This window comes from Vigna unguiculata, chromosome 4 (genome assembly GCF_004118075.2).
Source record: "Vigna unguiculata cultivar IT97K-499-35 chromosome 4, ASM411807v1, whole genome shotgun sequence".
NCBI lineage: Eukaryota > Viridiplantae > Streptophyta > Magnoliopsida > Fabales > Fabaceae > Vigna > Vigna unguiculata.
This window is the reverse complement of record NC_040282.1, coordinates 13,397,081-13,418,723: the sequence shown is the minus strand read 5'-3', so window position 1 is coordinate 13,418,723 and position 21,643 is coordinate 13,397,081. Positions and strand designations below refer to the sequence as shown.

Genomic DNA, 21,643 nt, shown 5'->3' with positions numbered 1-21,643 from the left:
TCAAATGTTTTAGTCGTGTTAGGGATTGCCAGTATCGGTGTGGTGGTCAGTTTTCTCTTCATATCTTCAAAGAACGTTTCACACTCATCTGTCCATGAGAAAGGTTGATCCTTTCTCGTAAGCTGTGTAAGGGGACTCAGCATCTTGGAGAAACCCTCCACAAACTGTCGATAATACCTTGCCAAACCCAGGAAACTCTGCACCTCTGAAACTGTCTAGGGCCTCTCCCACTTCACCACGGTCTTTATCTTAGCTGGATCAACTGCTATTCCTTGGGCTGAGATCACATGGCTCAGGAATTGTACCTCCTCCAACCAGAACTCACATTTTGATAACTTACCATACAACTGGTGTTCTCTAGGAATCCCCAACACCACTCTCATATGTTCTGCATGCTCTTCTTTGTTCTCAGAGTAGATCAGGATATCGTCGATGAAAACTACCACAAACCAATCTAGATATGGCCAGAAAATCCTATTCATATAGTCCATGAATATAGTCGGTGCATTGGTCACCCCAAATGGCATCACTACATACTCGTAGTGGCCATAACGTGACCTAAAAGCAGTCTTCTGGACATCCTCCAGCCTGACTAGGATCTGATGATATCCAGATCTCAAGTCTATCTTCGAGAACACCCCAGCTCCCCTCAGCTGATCCAACAAATCATCAATCATCGGTAGCGGGTACTTATTTTTTATCGTTAACTTGTTCAGCTGCCGGTAATCAACACATAACCTGGAGCTATCATCTTTCTTTTTCGCTAGCAGCACTGGTGCTTCCCAAGGTGATGCACTCGGTCGGATGAACTTCTTCTCAAGTAGATCCTCAATCTATTTCTTTAGTTTGGCTAACTCAGCAGGCGCCATCCTGTACGGTGCCATAGACACTGGCCCAGGGCCAGGGATGAGATCAATGGAGAAATCCACATCCCTGCTAGGCGGCAACTCTGGAATCTCATCCGGAAATACATCTGCGTATTCCTCCACTATCGGAATCCTGCTGATTTTCTCTATCGTACTCATCTTCTCCGCATGAGCCACTATCATATAACACGTAGCCCCAGCCTCAATCTCCCTCACTGCCTGGTTAGACGAGATAAGTTCCAACCCTGCTGTATCCGGAAACACTACCCTACGCCGTCCACAATCAATGACAACATCGTTGCTCGACAACCAGTCCATGCCCAGTATCACATCCAGACCCTCCATCGGCAGGCAAATAAGATTCAGAGTGAACCTACGGCCTGCCACCTCCATAGGACACCCCACGCACATAGAAGTGGTGGATACCTTTCCAGATGCTGGCGTCGCGACTATCAATTCGCACTCCAGCTCTCGCATAGCAAGTCCGAGCCTCCCCACGCATTCATTAGACACGAACGAATGGGTTGCCCCTGAGTCAAATAACACCACCACCTCGTGGTCACACAACAAACACATGAACTACAATAAATTACCTGACTGGGTTGCCTCTGTAGTCGTCAAGGCGAACACACGCCCTGGTGCTCTGGGTTAATCTCCTACAGGTTTCTTAGCTGGCGCACCTCCAACTGGTTTTCTGTTAGGACACTGTCGTGCAAAGTGTCTAGTCTGATCACACATGTAGCACTTACCAGTGCTACTGCCTCCACTTGTACTACTGGCAGGTCTAGTACAATCTCTTCTCAAGTGCTCCCCGCCACAGTTATAGCATTGTAGCCTCCTAGAGGTAGTCGGTGGCCTGCTATAAGGTTTCTTCTGCTGACGAGTGTCTGTCACAGCCTTCTGTGACCGTGCTGCTCAGCTGGGCCCCATCTCCAACTGCTCAATTGTTTTGGCCTACTCGACCAAAACCGGGAACTCTCTGATTCTGAGAGGTACCAAGAATCTGTGCAGCTCATGTTTTAGTCCCCCCTCGAACTTCCTACACCTCCACTCCTCAATGACCACTGGAGTGTAGAAACGTGCAAGGTACTCGAACCTCTCAATGTAAGCCTCCACGGTCATGGTTCCCTGCTGCAATGTGAGGAACTCTGCTTCCCGCTCGTGCCTCGCACTGTTCGGGAAATATTTCTCCAGGAACCTCGTCCTGAAGGTAGCCCAGGTCACCTCCTCCCACCAATACTCTGCATCTACCACCAGAAGAAAGGTGACAAACAGTAGCCTCTGAGCATCTGTGCACTTTAGCACCCCGCAAATTTTCTTGCACTCCCTCATCCAAGCATCTGCCTCATCAGGAGTGGCCTTGCCAGAGAACTTGGTCGGCCTATGTTTCATGAAATCCTCCATAGATACCGGCCTGATAGGTGCCACTACAGCTCTGGGTGGCGCTGCTATGGGCTGCATCGCGTCCACCATACGATGGATCGCCTGAGCTATGTCATCGGCTCCAGCGGTGTTCCTCCTCCTTCTGTTAGCCATAGCTCGTGTGCGCCACATATTATAGCTGTTCACACACACAGCTCAAATTAGGATTTCATATCCAAAAATAAAATAACACACAAGCAATTAGTCACACGAGCGTAACACGGTAAGCTCACTCCCCATAGATCCCAAAAATCATTTTTTGAAAATCATTGCTCTAACACCAAATGTAACATCCCGTCAGGATATTACGGATTTATAAATAAAATAAAAGAAATAAAATAATCATCGCATTTAAGAATACCTCATTTTCCCAAAATGCGGGAAAATTTAAAATTTATTAAATACCCAAATAGAGTTCATATTCATACGTTCCAAACTAAAAGAACAATGTTATAAAATCACCAGTCAGGGTTTACAACTATTTTCAAAAGCAACAAATAAAACATAAGAGTTTCCCAAGTCGAACCCCTCTCCGCGACTAAGCTGCACCTAAGCCACCTGCATCATCAATGTCTGCTCCCATGTACCGCGTACACGATCATCGCCAAACACACGCAGATAGAGTGAGCTTAGCAGATAAACCATATATACAATGTTACAAACATATATATCAACATGCATACGTATCACAGTACTTAACTTAACATCCCACATTGCCCTGTACTTTTATTCCTACTATTTGACCCCCAAATCGGATTATTCGTGGTCTACATCGTCTAAGGATTACTTCAAGGTGACATGTTGCCATACCTATCGGCCACAACCGATAGATCACGTGCGGGAAAACATGCTATGGATCATACACCGTAACGCCAGGTAGAGTTCCCATATACGAACATAGTCCGTATCGTCCCAAGACTACCAAACTTGTCAGCCAACAACTGAGAAGGGCAATCTATCTGGACCCATCCATACTGGCCACAACTAGCACACTCACACCGGAAACACTCGCCAACCCGAGCCACAACTCAAGGGTTCCTCGTGTTCATCCACCATCCCGAGCCACAACTCAAGAGATGCTATTCCGAGCCACAACTCAAGGAATACCACGTGCTTAACCCCTATCCCGAGCCACAACTCAAGGGATACGTTCCGAGCCATAACTCAAGGAACACCAGCAACCCCACCTTTAAAGCACCACTAGACGCCTTGTAGATCACAAATACACAATCAAAGTTCAAAGCTGCAGTAGTACAAATCGCCTGGCAGGGGACACGTACCGCCAGGCACTGCCAGCTCTCAGACCGCCTGGCGGGTGTCGTGTACCGTCAGGCGCACAGTGCCTTTAAATTTCTCTCGCAACAGCGACCGCCTGGCAAAACTGCCTCCGCCGCCAGCGCACCAAGCCCCGAGACCCCACTGTGATCCCGCTACCACCTGGTGGTCCAAGTCCCACCGCCAGGCGCCATGATAGTACAACGCATACTGGTTTTACTGTTCAAGTTTAACACAGTTTCTTACCTCATTTCCCTTTGATCAATCTCCAATATTATTTAACTTAAATGCTTACTAACAATGGTGAGGTCAAATCCTCACTCCCTAGCTTGATAACAGGACTCATTCAATTATGATATTAAGCTCCTTCCTTCTTAACCTATTGGTACTCTTAGATTCTTTACCACTAAGTTGTTGTCAAACCTCTTTCACTGTTTGGACTCTCATTCACAATAATTGGTCAATTTGCTAAACCCCCTTGTACCCAACTTAACCAGTATTCAGAATCCCTATTATACCATAATATAGAAAGACCTCCAATATTCGATATCATCGCCACCTAAGGAATTTCTCACCCTTGTAGTTCATACACGACTCCCTTGTCAAACCATCCCAACTATCACAATTTCCATCCACTAATTCCAACCCAAAGGAAAACAGTATCCAACCTCAGCGCACAACACTTCAGCCTGCAGCATCTCTGCCACTGCACTGGCGCCTGGCGGCCAGCCCCCGTGCCACCAGGCAGTGCTTACCATCTGGGTATTTTTCCAGATTTTTCCCGCACTCAAAACCCCACAATTTCTCCACCTTTGTGAATTCCCACTACAATGTAATCTAGTTCAAGTATAATCACAACGACTCCATATTTTAATTACACTTATCCTTATTCCTATATCCAATTCACGGTAATTCAGTTCAAATAGCAATCAAAGATATCATACCTTCAACCCTAAACTTACACATACTATTCCATTCAATTAAGCCATTAATTAGGTGACCATACCTACTGTTGGTTAACATTATCACTCTATATGATTCACCACTGACCTTTGCCCCGATTAGATTTAGCCCAGAACTCCAGAAAACCCAACACGAGTTAGATTTCCCTGCGCCGCCTGGCGGTTCAACCAGTCCCGTCAGGCACTACATCAGCAAACCCAGAAAGTGGCTAAGACGCCTTGCATCGCCTGGCGGCCGGGAGTGTTCCGCCAGGCGGTTCCTCTTCCAAGAACCCAGAAAGCATGAATTTACATGAGTCGCCTAGCGGTAGTTCGTCACCCGCCAGGCGGTTTCTGGAAAATTCCAGAAAACGCAGAATTCCACAGAGTTAACAATGCACAAACAATCCAGCATATCATACACACACATTATTTAATAATAAACATAAGATTACGGAGTCCAGCTCCCCTAATCTGGATCCTTTCGCTTAAACTTTGACAATTTGTAAGGTTCTCCTTTGATCACCCACCTTCCTTGCTTCCTCACAATTCAACACCGCAACTCTCCCTCAAGTCTCACAACTCTCAGATTTTTCGTGCTCTCTCTCTGGTATATTTTTCAGCTTGTCAAACCTTAGCTCTTAACCTAATTTTACCTTTTAAAGTGTACCTAAAACTAAGTGATTCAAAAATGGCATTGAATAGGACATAATGTGCCATTCAACTCCCCTACGGTTGCCTTTCCATCCTCCTTTGGCTGCCCACTCACTTAGGTTTTCTTTCCACCTTTCCATATTCAAGTCAAAGCCAAAAATGCCAAAAAAAAAATAAAGTTTAATGTAAGTTCTCCAAGGCTTGAACCCATAACCATGCAATCGCCAAATCAATATCAAACCATTTAACTAATTCATATTTCATGCTAGCAATCACAATTCAATCATCATATCATACCAGAACATGTTTTCATAGATTTAAATAATAAAATAATAATACAAAAGTTAGCATACATAGGACTCGAACCCAAGTCCTCTCACACAATCAAAGTGCTCTCAACCACATGAGCTAGCACTTTTTCACCTCATACCAACCATAATTTAATGTCATAATTATTTCCCCTCCCATATTTATTAATTATTTATTTATGTAATTAATTAAATTCTACGGGTCTTACAATGTAAGGGTCTTGTGTTGGTGAGGTCTCCATCTTTGATTTTAGTTCCTTGGTAGGCCTTGATTACCCATATAACTAACTTCCTCCTGAGATCTGCTTTGCATAGCACATTGCCCATTGGTATGGTTTCCTCAACACAAGTAACAACTTTTCACTTGTTGGAGTTGAGTTATAGAGGCATTTTAAAGCTCTTGGGGAAGTTGTGACAATTTCTTCATGAGGGTCTCTAGCTACTGAGTCATGATCTTGTTCTGAGCCAACAGGGCATCTTAAGATTGAAGCTCTAGAATACCCTTCTTTTGAAAATGAGATCTCTTAGTATACACTTCATTATCATTAGTCGTCATATTCTCTGTCAACTCATAAGCTTCCTCTAGCGTCTTCCACTTGATACTTCCTCCGGTTGAGGCATCCAACATTAGCTTTGATTGGGATTTAAGGCCTACCTAGAAAAGAGTAAGTTGTGTAGGTTGATCAAACCCATGAATGGGAGTTTTACTTAGCAGTCCTTTGACCTTGGACTGAAGAAAATATTTGCTCAAAACTTTGCAACTACATCATCCTAATTAGTGAGGCTATTCTCAAGAAAGGAATTCAGCTAGGCTTTAGCGGGTCTTGCTAGTTAGAAAGGGAAGACACTCAAGAGTATGGCTTCATCAGAAATTTGATGGATCTTCATAGTGTTGCAAATCTCTAAGAATGTGGCCAAATGAGTGTATGGATTTTCATGAGAAGTCGTTGAACTGATTACTCTGAACCAAGTGAATAAGAGCCAACTTCATCTCCATATTGGTGGCATTGACTATTAGTTGAGCAATATTGTTGAAGTTCATATGGCCTGTGAACGCTACGTAATCTTCCAAAGTGCGTCTTTCACGACCTCTATCATCACCATAAGGATTTTCAGTCATTTCTTCGTCTAGAAATGAATCAAGATTCTAAAAAGTAGACTGAAAAGTGTCTGAAGCAGAAGAATAAGGGGCAACTTGTTGTGCTTGAGCTCATCATCTCCTTTTGGCATTATTGTTTATGCAGGCAGTTTTCTCTATCTTAGGATCAACAAGGACTGGTTCTGAAGACACATTCCTCCTTGTACAGATTGTAAGACCCATGGAATTTAATTAATTAAATAATTAATTAATTAATAAATGCAGGTGGGAAAATTATTTATGACATTAAATTATGATTGGGATGACGTGGAAAAGTACTAGCTTAAGTGGTTGAGAGTACTTTGTTTGTGTGAGAGGACTTAGGTTCGAGTCCTATGTCTGCCAATTTTGTGTTATTATTTGTTTTTATTTTAAATATATGATAATCATCCTGTGAAATAATATGATAATTGGATGATGATTATTAGCATGAAATATGAATTGGCATCATGGTTTGATATTGATTTGGCAATTTCATGGTTATGGGTTTAAGTCTTGGAGAACTTATATTAAACTTTATTTTTTGGTATTTTTGGCTTTGGCTTGAATATGGAAAGGTTGAAGGAAAACCTAGTAGTATGGATGGCTGGAAAATAGCTATAATGAGTTGGTAAATGACATTAAACATCACTTAATACCCAATTTTCGTCCTAGGATATTCACCTAGATTTTAGGCACACTTTAAAAGGTAAAAGTGGGTTAATAGAGAAGGTTTGGCAAGCTGAAAAATATACCCAGAAAGAGAGCACGAAAATCTGGAATTTTGTGAGGTTTGAGTGAGACTTGTGGGGCTGAATTGAGAGAAGGCTAAGGAGGCAATTGGTAGGGAGAAATCTTAATCGTCAAGCTTTAAGCAAAGGAAAACCAGGTTAGGGGAGTTTACACGTTAGAATTTTTATACTTGTATTTGAATTGCTTGATATATGTGTATTGTTGATTTCTGTTCTTTTTTGGTTATATTTTTGTGTTTTTGGAAAATTCCCAGAAACCGCCTGGCGGGCTGTGAATAGCCCGCCAGGCGGCACATGCAAATGTACGTAATCTGGGTTCCTGGAAGAGGAACCGCCTGGCGGCACACTCTCGGCCATAAGGCGACGCTTGTGGCAACATTCTTTTTCGTATAAAATTGAAGAAAAAATATATGACACATAAAGTTAGAAATTAAAACAAAAGGTTCACATCAAGATATGTAGTATTGTCACCATTTAATCCCTTTTCCTTGCAATGCACTTAGATCCACATGTGTGAGCAATGATTTGCTTTGCCCTATTAACTTTATTTTTTAAGGCTTGCTCATAATCATCAACGTATAAAAAATCATAATCATCAACCTAAATGATGTTGGTGAAAAATAGTTTCAATATACCTTTGTTTTTTTAATTTAGTCGATAATCCACAAAAGAAGCCCAATGAACTCTATTGTTCATGCTGGAGTCATTGCGATCAATTCATCTCTAGTACGCGTTCCATCATTTCTATGTTGCCACAATTCTTGTCGGTGGTCTCTTCACTTTTTCTTAAGTGATTTGAGGATGTGGTTTATATGAACATCGGAATGGACATCAAAATTAGCCTTTAAAACATAAAACAATTAAACTTAATAAGAGTTATAGTATAATTAAATTATACATTCAGATTTTTTCAATGTTGACCTGGATAGTGTTCTTAAGTACGTCTTCTTTATAATCTTTAGGAATCTTCTTCCAACTAGAATAGCTAATAGGAAAAGAACTAGTGTTCCTTGTAATACTCCCTAAGAACCTATTCAATAATGCTCAACCATCTACAATTGGTTGACCCTCATTATTCAACTGCACAACAATCCTTTCATTAGGAGGTAAATGCCGCACATCATTGGTTCGTTGTTGTTTTGTAATTCTCTTTCCTTGATCATCTATGAAATGTGAGAAAATAATTTTTACTAATTTATTATAAAGACAAAAGTATGTATAACATATTAAGTAGTACTTTGTATATAGTTTCTTACCAATGACATTAACAAACCATGTTTTTTTTCTAGGTTGTGGGCCTTTGTTCATCTACTTGCATCTCAGTCTCCTCATTTTCTTCCTCTCATTTTCAGAATATGAATACGATGTAGTTGGTATTGTTGGTTCATATACATGAAAAGATTGATGTGGTGGCTGAGAATTAGATTGAGGTGTAATTAGGGGCTGAGAATTAGATTGAGGTGGTTATATTAAAATTCACATTTTTTTATTAAATATTTTTATATAATATATTAAAATTCACATCATTATAACTTTGATATAAAAAATAAATTTGGTTCCAATTTGGAGAGGAACCAATTTGTTTCGTGTTAACAAAAAGGTTTTATTACTCAGATGGTACCCACTTTGGTACAGGTGTGTCAATTTGGTACCCACGTGTCAGGTCATTGTGTGTGACACGTGACATTGCAATACCACGTGTCAATGTCACTATCAAATAACATTGTGTTGATTTCGATTTAGTCCCTATATATGTCTTTTTGTTTCAATTTAATACCTACTTATGTGTATCTGATTCAATTTTGTCCCAGTTTTATATTATTTATATTATTACTGATATATTATTATAATTATCATATAATTATTATTAATATTAATTTGAGGTTAAATTATTCATTTGGTCCCAATTTTCGTAAGTAAATTTCAATTTGGTCCCTTAATTTTTAAAAGTGTTACCTAGGTCCCTAATTTTGATATTTTGTATCAATGAAGTCCCTTCCGTTAAAATGACAGAAACGACGTTAAGAGAACAATGACGTGGAGATATCAGACTGAAATGTGTCATTTATATTTAAATGCATTTGAAAACAGTTAAAAATTTTCAATATAAATGTGTAATGAGTGTTTTATGCGTGTATTCAATATAATTGTAGTGTATCTGTTGGTTACAAATCCATGAGTGTTTTGTAGTTCAGATGGTTGGTTTGTGTTATTTTTGTAATGTTTAATTATGAATGAAAAAATTGCAGTAGTTGGGGTAAAATATTGAATTATTTGAGTCTTCTTAATTTGTCGAAATAACACAAATGATCTGTATTGAAAAGGACACCTGCTTATATTCATAAACATATAATGCTCCAACACTTAAACATTCAGCATTACAAAATAAATTTGGTCCACTATGTAACCTTGTTACAGCACAAAAAAATTGGTCCAAATATGGATGTCATGATCTACAAAACAAATATAACAGGTGTTATTAAGTGTCTAAAGATAAAGTTTAAAATGTAGAATTTTAAGTATGCAACTGTTTGAGAACACTTGAAAATTTGGATATCCAACTGTCTGATAATAAATTTCCATTCATGTATAGAAAAAAGTTTTGCTTCTTTAACTACAAAGAATATGTAATCTGCCTTGCTAATTGCTATGATCTATTATCTAAGCTATGTATATAGTAATATGAAGAAGTGTTTCGAAGCCATTTGTGATATGTTGTTGAGGTGAAGGCAGTGTCTGAATTTTGGCATACCCTTTTGCATTATCATATTTTCCAGTTCCTCCAACAACAGCAATATGAGACTCCTTTGTGGCTGTCGTGTGCACACCAAAGAAACTAACAACATCCTCCTCATCATCACCTTCACCACCAAACACAATCGTAAAGGCCATGGTTCGGCTACTTCCATCCAATGAGCTAGTCAAATGAAATCCCTGTGCTTTACCAATAACCTCTGACCCAAACTCGTGCCCCTGCGTAATTTCATCGTCAATAACCGTTATTCTTCTGAACAAAAACTTGTCTAGTGATGCTCCCAGTGGATTCCTATCAATAACAACCTTGTTTTTGTCAATGTTTTTTATGACCATGGTGGTGCTTGAGTGTGTAGATTAGTGGTAGTGTTTGTATCAACTAATGGTATGGCACCTTTAAAGGGGAAGATCCTGTTGTTGGGTTTTGAGAAGGGAAGTTTAGCTGTTTGAGTGTCTACAATGGTGCCAACAACGATTCTTTCTGAAGGGGTTGATCCACCAATGATGTCATGCATAAAGAAAGTTATTGTAGGGGCTCGAGCATGCACCTCAGTGACCACATTATTGTGCCACTTCACTCTTTAGATTTCATATCTCTATGTCACTGTACTCTTAACATCGTTTCTGTTATTTTAACTGAAGGAGCTTCATTGATACAAAATATTAAAATTACGGACCTAGGTAGCACTTTTAAAAATTAAGGGACCAAATTCAAATTTACTTACGAAAATTGGGTCCAAATGAATAATTTAACATAATTTTAATAATAGTTATAATATTATTATTTATTTTAGTATTATTAATAATTATATATAATAATTATTATTATTGTTATTATTATTATATAATAATACTATTAATAATTATATATTCTTATTATATAATAATAATAATATTATTATTATTATTAGTATAGTACTATTATTATATTATTATTATTCAATGTGCAAGGACTAAATAGTGACCAAGTTTCAACCAGGGACCATTTCCAAATTAAGTTCAAACTTCAGGGATCAAAAGCATATTTTTTCCAATTTTTGTGAAAAGTGTCGGCTAGTTTTTTTTTTATAAAAAAAATAAATAACATGTGGCACGCCGTTTGTTATATTTAACGCTGTTCAAAAATAGGGACTAAAAACAATGATTTTGAAAGTACAGGGACCAAACAGTGACCAAGTTTCGACCAGGGACCATTTCCAAATTTTGGTAAAACTTTAAGGACCAAAAACATATTTTTCCCAAAAAATTTAAAAAAATTTTAAAAAAATAAAAAAAAATTCAAAAAACCCACAAAGTGACACGTGGCAGTCACTGTTCAAGGTCGTTAAGGATTTAAACGGTGTTAGCAAAAAAGGACCTAATTGAACAAAATTAACGAAAATTGGAACATATTTGAACACAAAAACAAAATTAAGACATATTTAACAAAACTTGATAGAAATTGGAACCAAAAAGGTATTTTAACCAAAAATAAAAATAAAGAAACCTTAGCTTTCTAGGTTGCAGAAATAACATTGCAAGTGAGGCAAATGATAAACGTACGACACCATTAACGCACATTCAAGAGCATCATATTATGTATTCATAATAATATTATTAAACATTGACCATGAAAATTGGAACATATATAATGTGTGTACAAAGTGAAACATATTTCCTTTTGTTCGAACATGTGATACATATGAAAAATCGGAATATACTACTTGTGCATTGTCATTAACTTCATTAATATAGATTTTGTAAGGCCCAATTATTTTTCTGTCCTTATTTTATAGGGGCTGCCCCAAATCAGTTGGGCCCTGGGATGGCCCATTGGGAACCAAGGACCCTAAACTACCCTAACCCCTTTCATTTCACTCCACTTTCAGAAAACAGTCTCCCCTTTTCCTTAGATCTGTTGTCGTTTCTATGCTAGGCTTTTGAGACATCTTTGTCTTCAAGTGAGTTCAACTCATTTCCCTACTCATGTAAGTTGCTCTCAGTTCATGCTCTTTTCCCTTCAACTTATTCTTGATGGTTCCAACTAGGGTTTGTAATAATAAACCCGTTTAAATATGTTCTGCTACATTTTTCGAGCTTTGTAATCTATTCCTAGAGTTGTGGTGCTCCGTTGTTCGGTGTCGAGGTCTTATACTAGCTCTTTCTAGGTAAGGGAAGCTAGGGTCTTTAGTACTTTCTGTAAATCTATCTGTTTCAACCCTGTTTCTTGTCTTGTATGGATTGTATGCTACTGTGAATGTGTGGACTGCCTGGTTATGTTATTTGGATATGTATGTATGGCTGTTGTAGGAAGGACAGTGGCAAGATCTGGTGTTTTCGTCCAAGCGAGCCTGTCTCACCTAGGCGATACTAGCAAAAAATTGCCCAGGAGTTTTGCTCGAATACTCGCTCATGCGAGTAAATTGAGTTTTGAGCGAAAGACCATCTCGCTTAGGCGAGATGGCCTCGCCTAAGCGAGCGCTCGCAAAACCTCCCAGGACCTTTGTCGCAGTCATGTCTAAGCGAGAGCCTGCAGCTTGAGTGAGGGTACTCCTCTCGCCTGAGCGAGGGCTTCTGGCTTGAGCGAGATATGTTGTAGGCCACATTGTTCTCCTCACATGGTTGTTATTGATTGTTTGATTGGTTGGTTTGCTCTATTTAAAGTATGAGGCATGTGAATATGCATGAAATATCTAAGGTTATGAATTGGATTGATGTGTTGGTATGATTTTGGCATGTAAAACAAATGGGGTGGTTGGTAATGAAAGTGGCATGGTGTTGGTATGAGATATGATTATATATTAATGGATGAAACATGATGTTGGTTTGCTCTATTTAAAGTATGAGGTATGTGAATATGCATGAAATATCTGAGGTTATGAATTGGATTGATGTGTTGGTATGATCTGGGCATGTAAAACAAATGGGGTGGTTGGTAATGAAAGTGGCATGGTGTTGGTATGAGATATGATTATATATTAATGGATGAAACATGATGTTGGTATGTTTGGGGGGTAATTCCACGATAGTTTCGTGGTGGTGCCTCATTTGGTTAGGGCGTAATTCCATGAATCTCTAGGTGAGATCTCATGGTGGTACCTTAGTTGGTCAGGACTTAATTCCATGGCCATTGTTAGTGGGAGTTCATGGTGGTGCCCCATCTATATAATTTAGTAAGGATTCAAGGTAAGGATTGCATCATGACGCTCTAAAGAGTCGATTAGTCTCATGTAGAGCGTACTAACTCGAGTAGTTAAAGTAGTAGGAGGCTTGGAACCCATTAAGGGCTAACCTTGTGTGTGGGGGTTGAGACACTGGAACAATTAGCTCGGTAGAGCAGCTCAATAGAGCAATAAAAGCCACCACAAGTGCAAGCATCCGCTGAATCCGACTAATTATATGTATCTGGATGAGTCGTGTCTGAGTCTTAGTGTATTGTTTGCAAGTCATAACATGATTGGTTGGCTTATGCATCTTGAACTGCAAAATTGTACGTAACTGTGTGATAAACCATTTTCTGCTCTAGCTTACCCTTTTGTTTGTTGTATGTCTTGCTTGTGTGGTTCTCTCTTTTTACAATGATCATCAATTTATTTAAGTGAGCAGATGCGAGAAATCCTCGTGGCCAACAGGAAAATGGTGACTCCGCTGCATAGCTTGCTTGGGCTGGATACCTTTTGCTTGGGCTGGATACCTTTTGCTTGGGCTTTCCTTTTAAGGCTATAGCCCATGTGTTGTCGTGCCTTTAGGTTTTATTTCGAGATGTAGTCGATACATTATGATATTATGTTACTGGCATCGTGGTGTGTCTAAATTTCCTTCCTGTTTCTTTTAGACTACTGTAAGGAGTAACGTTTATACTTCAGGACCATGCTTACTATATTAATCTGTGTGACGCTTCCTTTAATTAGAGTTATTAATTAAATGGAGTGTTACAGATTCCTAAAACATTCAGATAAAATCAACATGATTAAGTACCAGCAGTTTGATGAAAAATTTAAATTTTACACAATCACTCTTAATTATATTTTTTAAATCTTATACTCTTAATTACAATTTTTTAAATTTAAATAATTATTTATAACAAATTATTATTTTATTATTTTATTATTTTAGTCATTCTTTTAATAACTACTCATTACAAAATAATTATTTAATTTTTTAACATTTTTAATAACTACTTATAATATTATTTTATTTTAATAACTAAAATTTATTTTATCCATAATTTGTATTTATAGTTATAGATTTTATTTTATTTATTTTATTTTTTAATTACTATTTTTAAAATTTAAATATTTTATAACTATTTAAAAACTTATGCTATCTTGAATAAAAATATATAAATAAATTTAGTTTTGTTAAAAAAATATATAATAAAAATATCAATTTGAATAAAAATATTTGTTTATTATTTATATAAAAATTAAATTTGATTTTCAATTTGAAGAGGGACAAAATTATTAAATTTTTACTAAAATTGGAACTAAATTGAGATAAAATAAAAAATACAAGGACTAAGTTGAGAATGAAGAGATGACACTAGCATAACAATGACATGTGAGAATGCTCTTGTCACATCATACTATCATTGTCCTGTGACACGACATCAATTTAACACGTGACAAATTTTAATATTTTTAAAAAATAAATCAAAAATTTCAAAAACTTAACATTTGATACCATTTTAACGCAATTAGTATAGTACTAGCGTAAACACAGGCGCGATAGCGCTTGTGTACATATTTTTTGAATTATATTAATAATTAATGATATTGTAATGTTATTAAGTTAATAAACAAAATAAAAATATATTTATAAAAATTAAAGTGAAATGTATGGAGAAAATATGAGAAAATAACTGTTGATGAATAGTATGAGAAAAAAAAAGGAAGGAGATAAGTAAATAGTTTTATAAAGACTTGTAAAAGTAACCGTTAATTTTTAAAAATTTAATAAATAATTAAATTGTAAAGGGTAAAGTTGGAATTATGAAATGTGGACACAAAGGGGGAATCCCGTTCATATGTATAGTTATAGATTACCGAAAAGACTTGATTATATAAAATTTTTAAAAATAAAAACTAAATTAAGGTAAATAAAAATAGAAAGAACAAATTGCTATGTAAATAAAGAACAAATAAATTATTTATTTTATTTTTAACGTTTGAAATTAAAATGTTCTAACGTTGTAAAAAAGAAATAAATAAAAACAAAATCATGTATAAAGATAATCTCAAAGAATCTGTGAACTTAATCTCCTCCATTTGTTGAGGAGAGTAGGAATCTGATCCTTACCTCCATATGTTGACTGTCTTAATCTCTGTCCCCTCTCATGAATTGGCGAAAATCCAAAACAATGAAGTAGAGCGTAATTCCTCTCTTCCTTTTTTTTTTGTTTTTCCATGGCTATTACAAACCTGATTTTCCAAATCACATTGTATCTTCTTCTTCCTGCCCAACATTGGTGATACATATGCTCCATACCCTCTTGTTTTATTTTTCTCATTCTTCTATTTTGCCTTCTTTACAAATCTCCCCTTTTTGTTATTTTTGTCTGCTGTCATCAATTTGTGCTTTGAAGTGCGTGTTTTTTGTTTTTTATTTCCTTCCACTCAATTGAGAAAAAAAAACGGGAGAGATTAGGCATTACAGGTGCGTGTTTTGAGTTCCGGTTATCCTTTGTTGCAGGGTTTCTGTTTCTTTGTTACAGTGACGGTTAAGGAGGGAAAGAATGGCTTTTGATTCTTATAAGGAATCTAGCTTTTTGATTCCGCAAGAGAAGAAGTTTTGCCCCTCAAATGGGTCGGTGTTGGACGGCCATTTGATCAAAAGCTGTGATTGTTTTGGCAGTTCTTGCTGCCTATGTTGTTTCAACGAGAATTTAGGAGAGACATGTTTTTATTTGGAGAATGCAAAGGAAGTGGTTGTTGATGATGACACCGATGAACATGACAACGATGATGATGTTCGTGGTCGGTTGCCAGTGGACCCTTTTGAACTAGACATAAAATCTACATTGGCAGCATTCTCAGATTGGATTGAGGATTTTGATTTTGAATGGGATTTCCCACCTGAGGATATAGACTTTTTGCTGGCTGAAACACATGAAAAGATCGGTGATCATGATCATCTTCACCTTTTAGGTCTGGGTTGGACTTGGAATGGCCTTGAGAAGTTGCAACATGGGTTTAGTTCTAAGGAGAATGAGATGTCTGTATCAGGTGATATTTTCAAAGGGTATCAAAATTTTGATGGGGTATTTGGTGGGGGCATTGTGGCTGAGGGAAGTGAAGGGGGATTTACGAGCGTTAAGCATGACAATTACTTGGTTCCAAGCACTGAAGCAATGCAAAACTGCACCAAAATTGAATGTGATGCTGAAGGAGGTGACCCACATGATGCTTTGTTTTTTGTCTTGGGTTACCTAGGTGTGCGGGACCTTCTCTCTGTTGAACAGGTCTGCAGAACATTGCGTGATGCTGTTAGAGGTGATCCTTTGTTATGGAGGACTGTGCACATTAATCAGCCATTGAACGAAAGGATTACTGATGATAAACTTGTGAAGTTAACCAACAGAGCTCAAGGTACCCTTCAATGCCTGATCCTGGTGAACTGTTTATGGGTCACTGACAGTGGTCTTCGAAGAGTTTTACGAAGTAACACAGGATTGATGAAGGTTAGTATTTGTAACATGATCCAAAACAAACATGTGTACATATCATTTATTACCAATAAAGTGACTGACCTCCTTTTAAAACCTTGCTTGAAGCTAACCCTACATCACTAGCTTGCAGATTTGGTGTTATTTTAACTTCAAAACTTTTGCTACCTGTTGAGTCTTGTTGAGTTATGTTAACCTTTCTTTTACATCAAAACTTTCCCAAGAATATATCTTTAAAGAGCTATGGTTTTTTCAAGTTGGTGCTTTGTATATTTTAGATTTCATGCTGGCAATATTTTGTATATATTTTGTTGTTAATATATAATGATGTCAATGTACAATATTTTGTATGTATTACTAATAGTAGGCACAACTTTTTTGCTTAGTAGTCTAAGCATTACAATTCAATTATGAACTTCTATTCTTGAACAATTGTTGCACACACAACAGTAAAGATGAATGTGCGCTACCATGCTAATGCTAATTCAATTACATTTCCTTTGCATGTTTATGAAAAACACATCATTGTCTATGTACTACGATGTTTTGATAGCTTAACTTATATTGAAATGACATATCTTGAAATTATTTATGTAACAAATTTGAATGTACCTCTTTCAGCTTAGTGTTCCAGATTGTATCAAAATCACAATTGAGGGCATCTTATTGAACCTCAGGGCTCTTAAGTCATATGGAAAATCTGGTATCAAGCATTTACGAATTGGTGGGCTTGCTGGTACGTGTCATGTGACTGAACAGCAGTTGGAAGAGTTAAAGAAATTACTGGATACTAGCAAGCATTTGCAACATGGAAATCAGAAGCCGCAATTCTACCGGAGAGAGTATTCACATATCTTACGTGAAGATGGCCGTCAAATCGACGTAGATGCATGTCCAAAATGCAAGAAAGTGAGACCTATTTATGATTGTCCTGCTGAGAGTTGTCAGCAGCAGCATGTTGCTACTCAGCTCTGTAGAGGTTGCACAGTATGCATAATACGCTGCATTCATTGTGGAAGATGCATTACGGACATTTATGAGGAGACATTTTGTTTAGACTCTCTTTGTTTGAATTGTTTTGATCAGTTCCTGCATTGTCCAGTGGAAGGGGAAAAGGAAGCTGCAGAATGCACTATTATTGGTGAGAGGACCAGGTATCAGTTTTGTCTCTATGGCTAGGAGTGTCTGATCTTCATGATCTTTTGACAAACATTGGACCAGAATCTGCACATTTGGCTGTATGGTTTTATTTGTGCAGCAAAGTTGAGATATATTTGGGTTAGAGAGGTACTGTAATATTCCTCAATAGCTGAGCTTCGGTTCCATATCACAACTATTTTTTCTTAAACTGTGATAGGGAAAACGAAGAAAGGGTTTTGGAGGGGAAAATTAATTGAGATTGAATTTGGAAAACAACAAAGTTGTAAAAAGGAAAAAGAACAAAGTGTTGAGTGTAGGTGGATCAAGGGAAAAGAAGAAGTTTCATGATGTGATGCCTTCTGTGGTGAAATTATTGGTCAAGTTTATTGAAGCAAAGCAGATGCAGATGTTTTTATTCAACAATATGGTGAAAAATTCTCAGTTATTCTTGATTCAACGATGTGGCATGCATGCAGATTTTTCCTGACATCTTTGTGACATGGTGTCTCCACCTCATGTAAACTGTTGTGAAATGGCATTCATTCAAACTAGAATGAACAATTTTGTTGATGAATGGTGATGCTGAAGTAGGGCTGTGCTGGTACTTCAAGTGGGTCTTTTATCTGGGTTTTGATCATGGAAGAAAATTCCACCTTTTATTAGTTTTTAACAAACCATCTTTTGTCAGAGAGAAGAAGCTACACTGTCAAGCAGAGTGGTCTGACATAACTGGGGTTCTGAGAGAAATAAATTCAGCCATTGCAGCCTTGAATGCAATGTAAGTTCCAGTTTCTGCAAATTGAGAAATTATCCTTACTAGTAGAAACAATTGATTTTTTCTGTTTATGATGAAGAAGAAAAGAGTAAGAGAAATTCCAAATTCTTGTACTATTCCCTACTTTTTTTATTTGGTTTTCTTTGCAACTCTTTGTCTTTTACCTTCAATAATAATGTATTTTTTGGTTCACTTGCATATGTTATATATACAATTCTCAAAAATTTGAAAGCATGAAATGTGGCATCTTTTATGTTTGAATGTGTGCTCTGCCTAGTAATAGTCAATCAACTTTATTTGATGGGATCTTTTGACAATTTTTTCCATAAAAGAAAATTTTGAATAAAATTTTGGTTAAAATAAGCTTTTCTTGAAAAATTGAAAATTTTAATCTCCAGCAAATTGTTCTTCACTTTTAGTATTTATTCATATTGACTTTGTTTAGTCGAATTTCTTTAATGGCATATTTGGATGAGGCAATTTAAGAGAGTAATTCATTTATTTGGAGAATTTGAATTTCTTTGAAGTAAAATAACTTGTTTGGATGAGGAAATTAAAAGGAAATTGAAATTGAGGAATTTTAAGAAGGTATTTCAAATAACTAAAATAATAAAATTTGAAATTCACTCCAAAAAGAAGGAAATTGAAATTTTATCACTTGTGGAATTCGTTATTGTTCAAGATGAGAAAAGGCAGGGGTCAAATATATCGAAATTTGGTCGGGACTAACTCGGCTGAATTCAGTCGGGTCGTCTTGGCCAAGTACGACCAAATTTTGGTTGGGCCCGACTTGACCTAATTTGGTCGGAGCAGGCTTGGCCGAAATTCGACCAACACTAACTTGACCCAATTTAGTCAAATTTGGCCGAGTTGATCTAGCCAATATTCAGCAGAATTCAAGCGAGTTGGCCTTATCCAAAATTGGGCCGTATTCGGCCAAGTGGACCTCGGATGAAATTTGACTAAATTTGACCAAGTCGTCCCCAACAAAAACTTGGCCGAATGTGGCCGAAGTTGGACTTGGCCGAAATTTAGCCAAATTTCGCCGAGTCGAACATGTCCCGAATTTGGCCAAATCTGACCAAGTTGACCATGGTCGTAATGTGGTCGAATTAGGCAAAGTCAATTTGGCCGAATTCGATCGAATCAGCCTCAACCAAACTTTTTTTCCAAATATGACCTAGTCGGCCTCAAGATAAATTTGGCAAGTTGACCTTGACCGATATTTGGAAAAATTTGGCCAAGTCAGCACCGACCGAATTTTGACTGAGCGTGACCAAGTTTGTTTTGGCCGAAATTTGAACGAAATTAGTTGAGTTGATACCTACCGAAATTTGGCCTGATGTGAACCCCATTTGCACAAGGGCTGACTTAGGATCTTTAGGGTTAAAACCTTGTAGGAAACTTGGAAAATTAGTGAAAAGGTAAACAGGAAAGTGGTTGACATTTTAGTTTGGATAATAATTTAGAATAGTCGATATCTTGTGGTATAAAACTCCAATTGATATGATTCCAAAACGACGTGAAAGTTCATGTTCTGAACTTTAGTTTAGGCTTAAGAATTACTAATTTTGGAGTAATAGAATGTGAGTTATGACCATGAGATAAATCTGGGTAGAATTGGATTTTCTTTCTAAAAATTTGGTGAAGAAGAAAGAATAAAAGCTGAATATGAAAGGTGGAAGGAAAGAATCACTCTTTCCGAAGGAGGCAAAACACAAAGGTTAGAAAAGTCCTTTTATACAGCCAAGAGTTCTTGAATCACTCAAGAACTTAGGAGAATCACTCTCACTAAGATCTTAGAAGAGAAAAACTCTAATATTAACTTAACTTGTTTCATTGATGAAAATGGTTCAGCTTATATAGAAACTTTAACCATCAGAATTACAAAAGACCCATTACATCCCACTTAAGCTATTAATGATCCCACTACTTAGTGGCTGATTGTAACTAGTATTTTGGCAACCTAAAAGTCACCCCAAAAGCATTCAGTTATGCTTCCCCTTAGTCTCCCAAAGGCTGATTCTTAGATTGCTAAATGGGCCTTATTACAACTTGAAAATAAAGCGAAACTAAAGTCCATTAATCGGTTAATCCAAAACATAATTTGGTCAACCAATTTTTACAAATGATTAGGCCATTATTTAAACAAACTAATAACATAAAAAAAATTGCAGCACAACATTAGTCCTTTTCCATTTAGGTCATGATGCATTTCACAACATGGGTCTTTTCTCCTTGAAACTTGGACTTGTATTCAAATAATATAGATAATACTTGTTGAAGAGCTTCATTTGCTTTTCTTGCTCTAGCCCTTGTCATGGGTCCTCTAAGTTCTTCAAGTGGATCCTTGCCCTTGCTCATTTTTACATCTTTATCATGGCCGAATTTGACCGAGATAGTGCTATCCGAAATTCGGCCGAATTCACGTGAGCCAAAATTTGGCAAATTTTGGAGTTAGCCTCACCAAAATTTGGCTGAATTTGGCCGAGTTGACCCTGGCGAAATTCACCCAAGTCGATGTAGCCTAAATTTGGCCGAGTTGACCTAGCCGAATTCAACCGAGTCATCTCCATCCAAAATTGGCCGAATGTGGTGGAGTTGGTCTGGCCAAAATTTAGCCAAATTTGATCTAGTCTGATCCGTCCAAAATTTAACCAAATTTGGGTAAATTGACCTTAGTCAAATTCAGCCTAGTCAATCCTGGCTTAAATTTGGCTAAATTTGACTGAGTTTACGCTGGCCAAATTTGGTCCAGTCGATCCGATCAGAATTTGACAAAATTTAAATATTTTAAGTTGACTATTATATTTTTTAAATTTGATTTTAAAATTTTCATTCACATTTGAAGAGAACAAACGAAGGTAACAATTCAAATAAATTCTACTCTAATATTTTTATGTGTTTCACCCATAGAACAAATATTACTAGTTATGTTTATATAATCAAACTTAATTTATATTATACTTTATCAATCATAAAAATAACTATTAAAT

The 21,643-nt window shown here is 37.1% G+C and overlaps 3 protein-coding genes and 1 pseudogene across 6 annotated transcripts; 1 reads left to right on the top strand and 3 right to left on the bottom strand.

Annotated features, from left to right (window-relative positions):
• Window positions 1-833: 833 nt before the first annotated feature.
• Window positions 834-1,442, bottom strand: LOC114180519. The gene has a single exon (XM_028066831.1). It carries the CDS (start codon window positions 1,440-1,442, stop codon window positions 834-836), a length of 609 nt encoding a protein of 202 aa, XP_027922632.1.
• A 378-nt stretch (window positions 1,443-1,820) lies between these two features.
• Window positions 1,821-2,402, bottom strand: LOC114180518. Its single transcript, XM_028066829.1, has one exon. It carries the CDS (start codon window positions 2,400-2,402, stop codon window positions 1,821-1,823), a length of 582 nt encoding a protein of 193 aa, XP_027922630.1.
• Window positions 2,403-9,996: 7,594 nt separating this feature from the next.
• On the bottom strand, window positions 9,997-12,674 carry LOC114180517 (annotated as a pseudogene).
• Window positions 12,675-15,347: 2,673 nt separating this feature from the next.
• Window positions 15,348-18,169, top strand: LOC114181062 (F-box protein SKIP14-like). 4 transcript variants are annotated; one of them, XM_028067390.1, is made up of 3 exons: window positions 15,348-15,432; window positions 15,760-16,747; window positions 17,354-18,169. In XM_028067390.1, exons 2-3 carry the CDS (start codon window positions 15,803-15,805, stop codon window positions 17,909-17,911), a joined length of 1,503 nt encoding a protein of 500 aa, XP_027923191.1. In that variant the 5' UTR covers window positions 15,348-15,432; window positions 15,760-15,802; the 3' UTR covers window positions 17,912-18,169. The 4 variants fall into 4 exon arrangements, with proteins under 4 accessions (XP_027923191.1, XP_027923188.1, XP_027923190.1 ...); XM_028067387.1 differs by having other exon boundaries at window positions 15,348-15,439; XM_028067389.1 differs by lacking the exon at window positions 15,348-15,432 and adding an exon at window positions 15,438-15,535.
• Window positions 18,170-21,643: the final 3,474 nt, after the last annotated feature.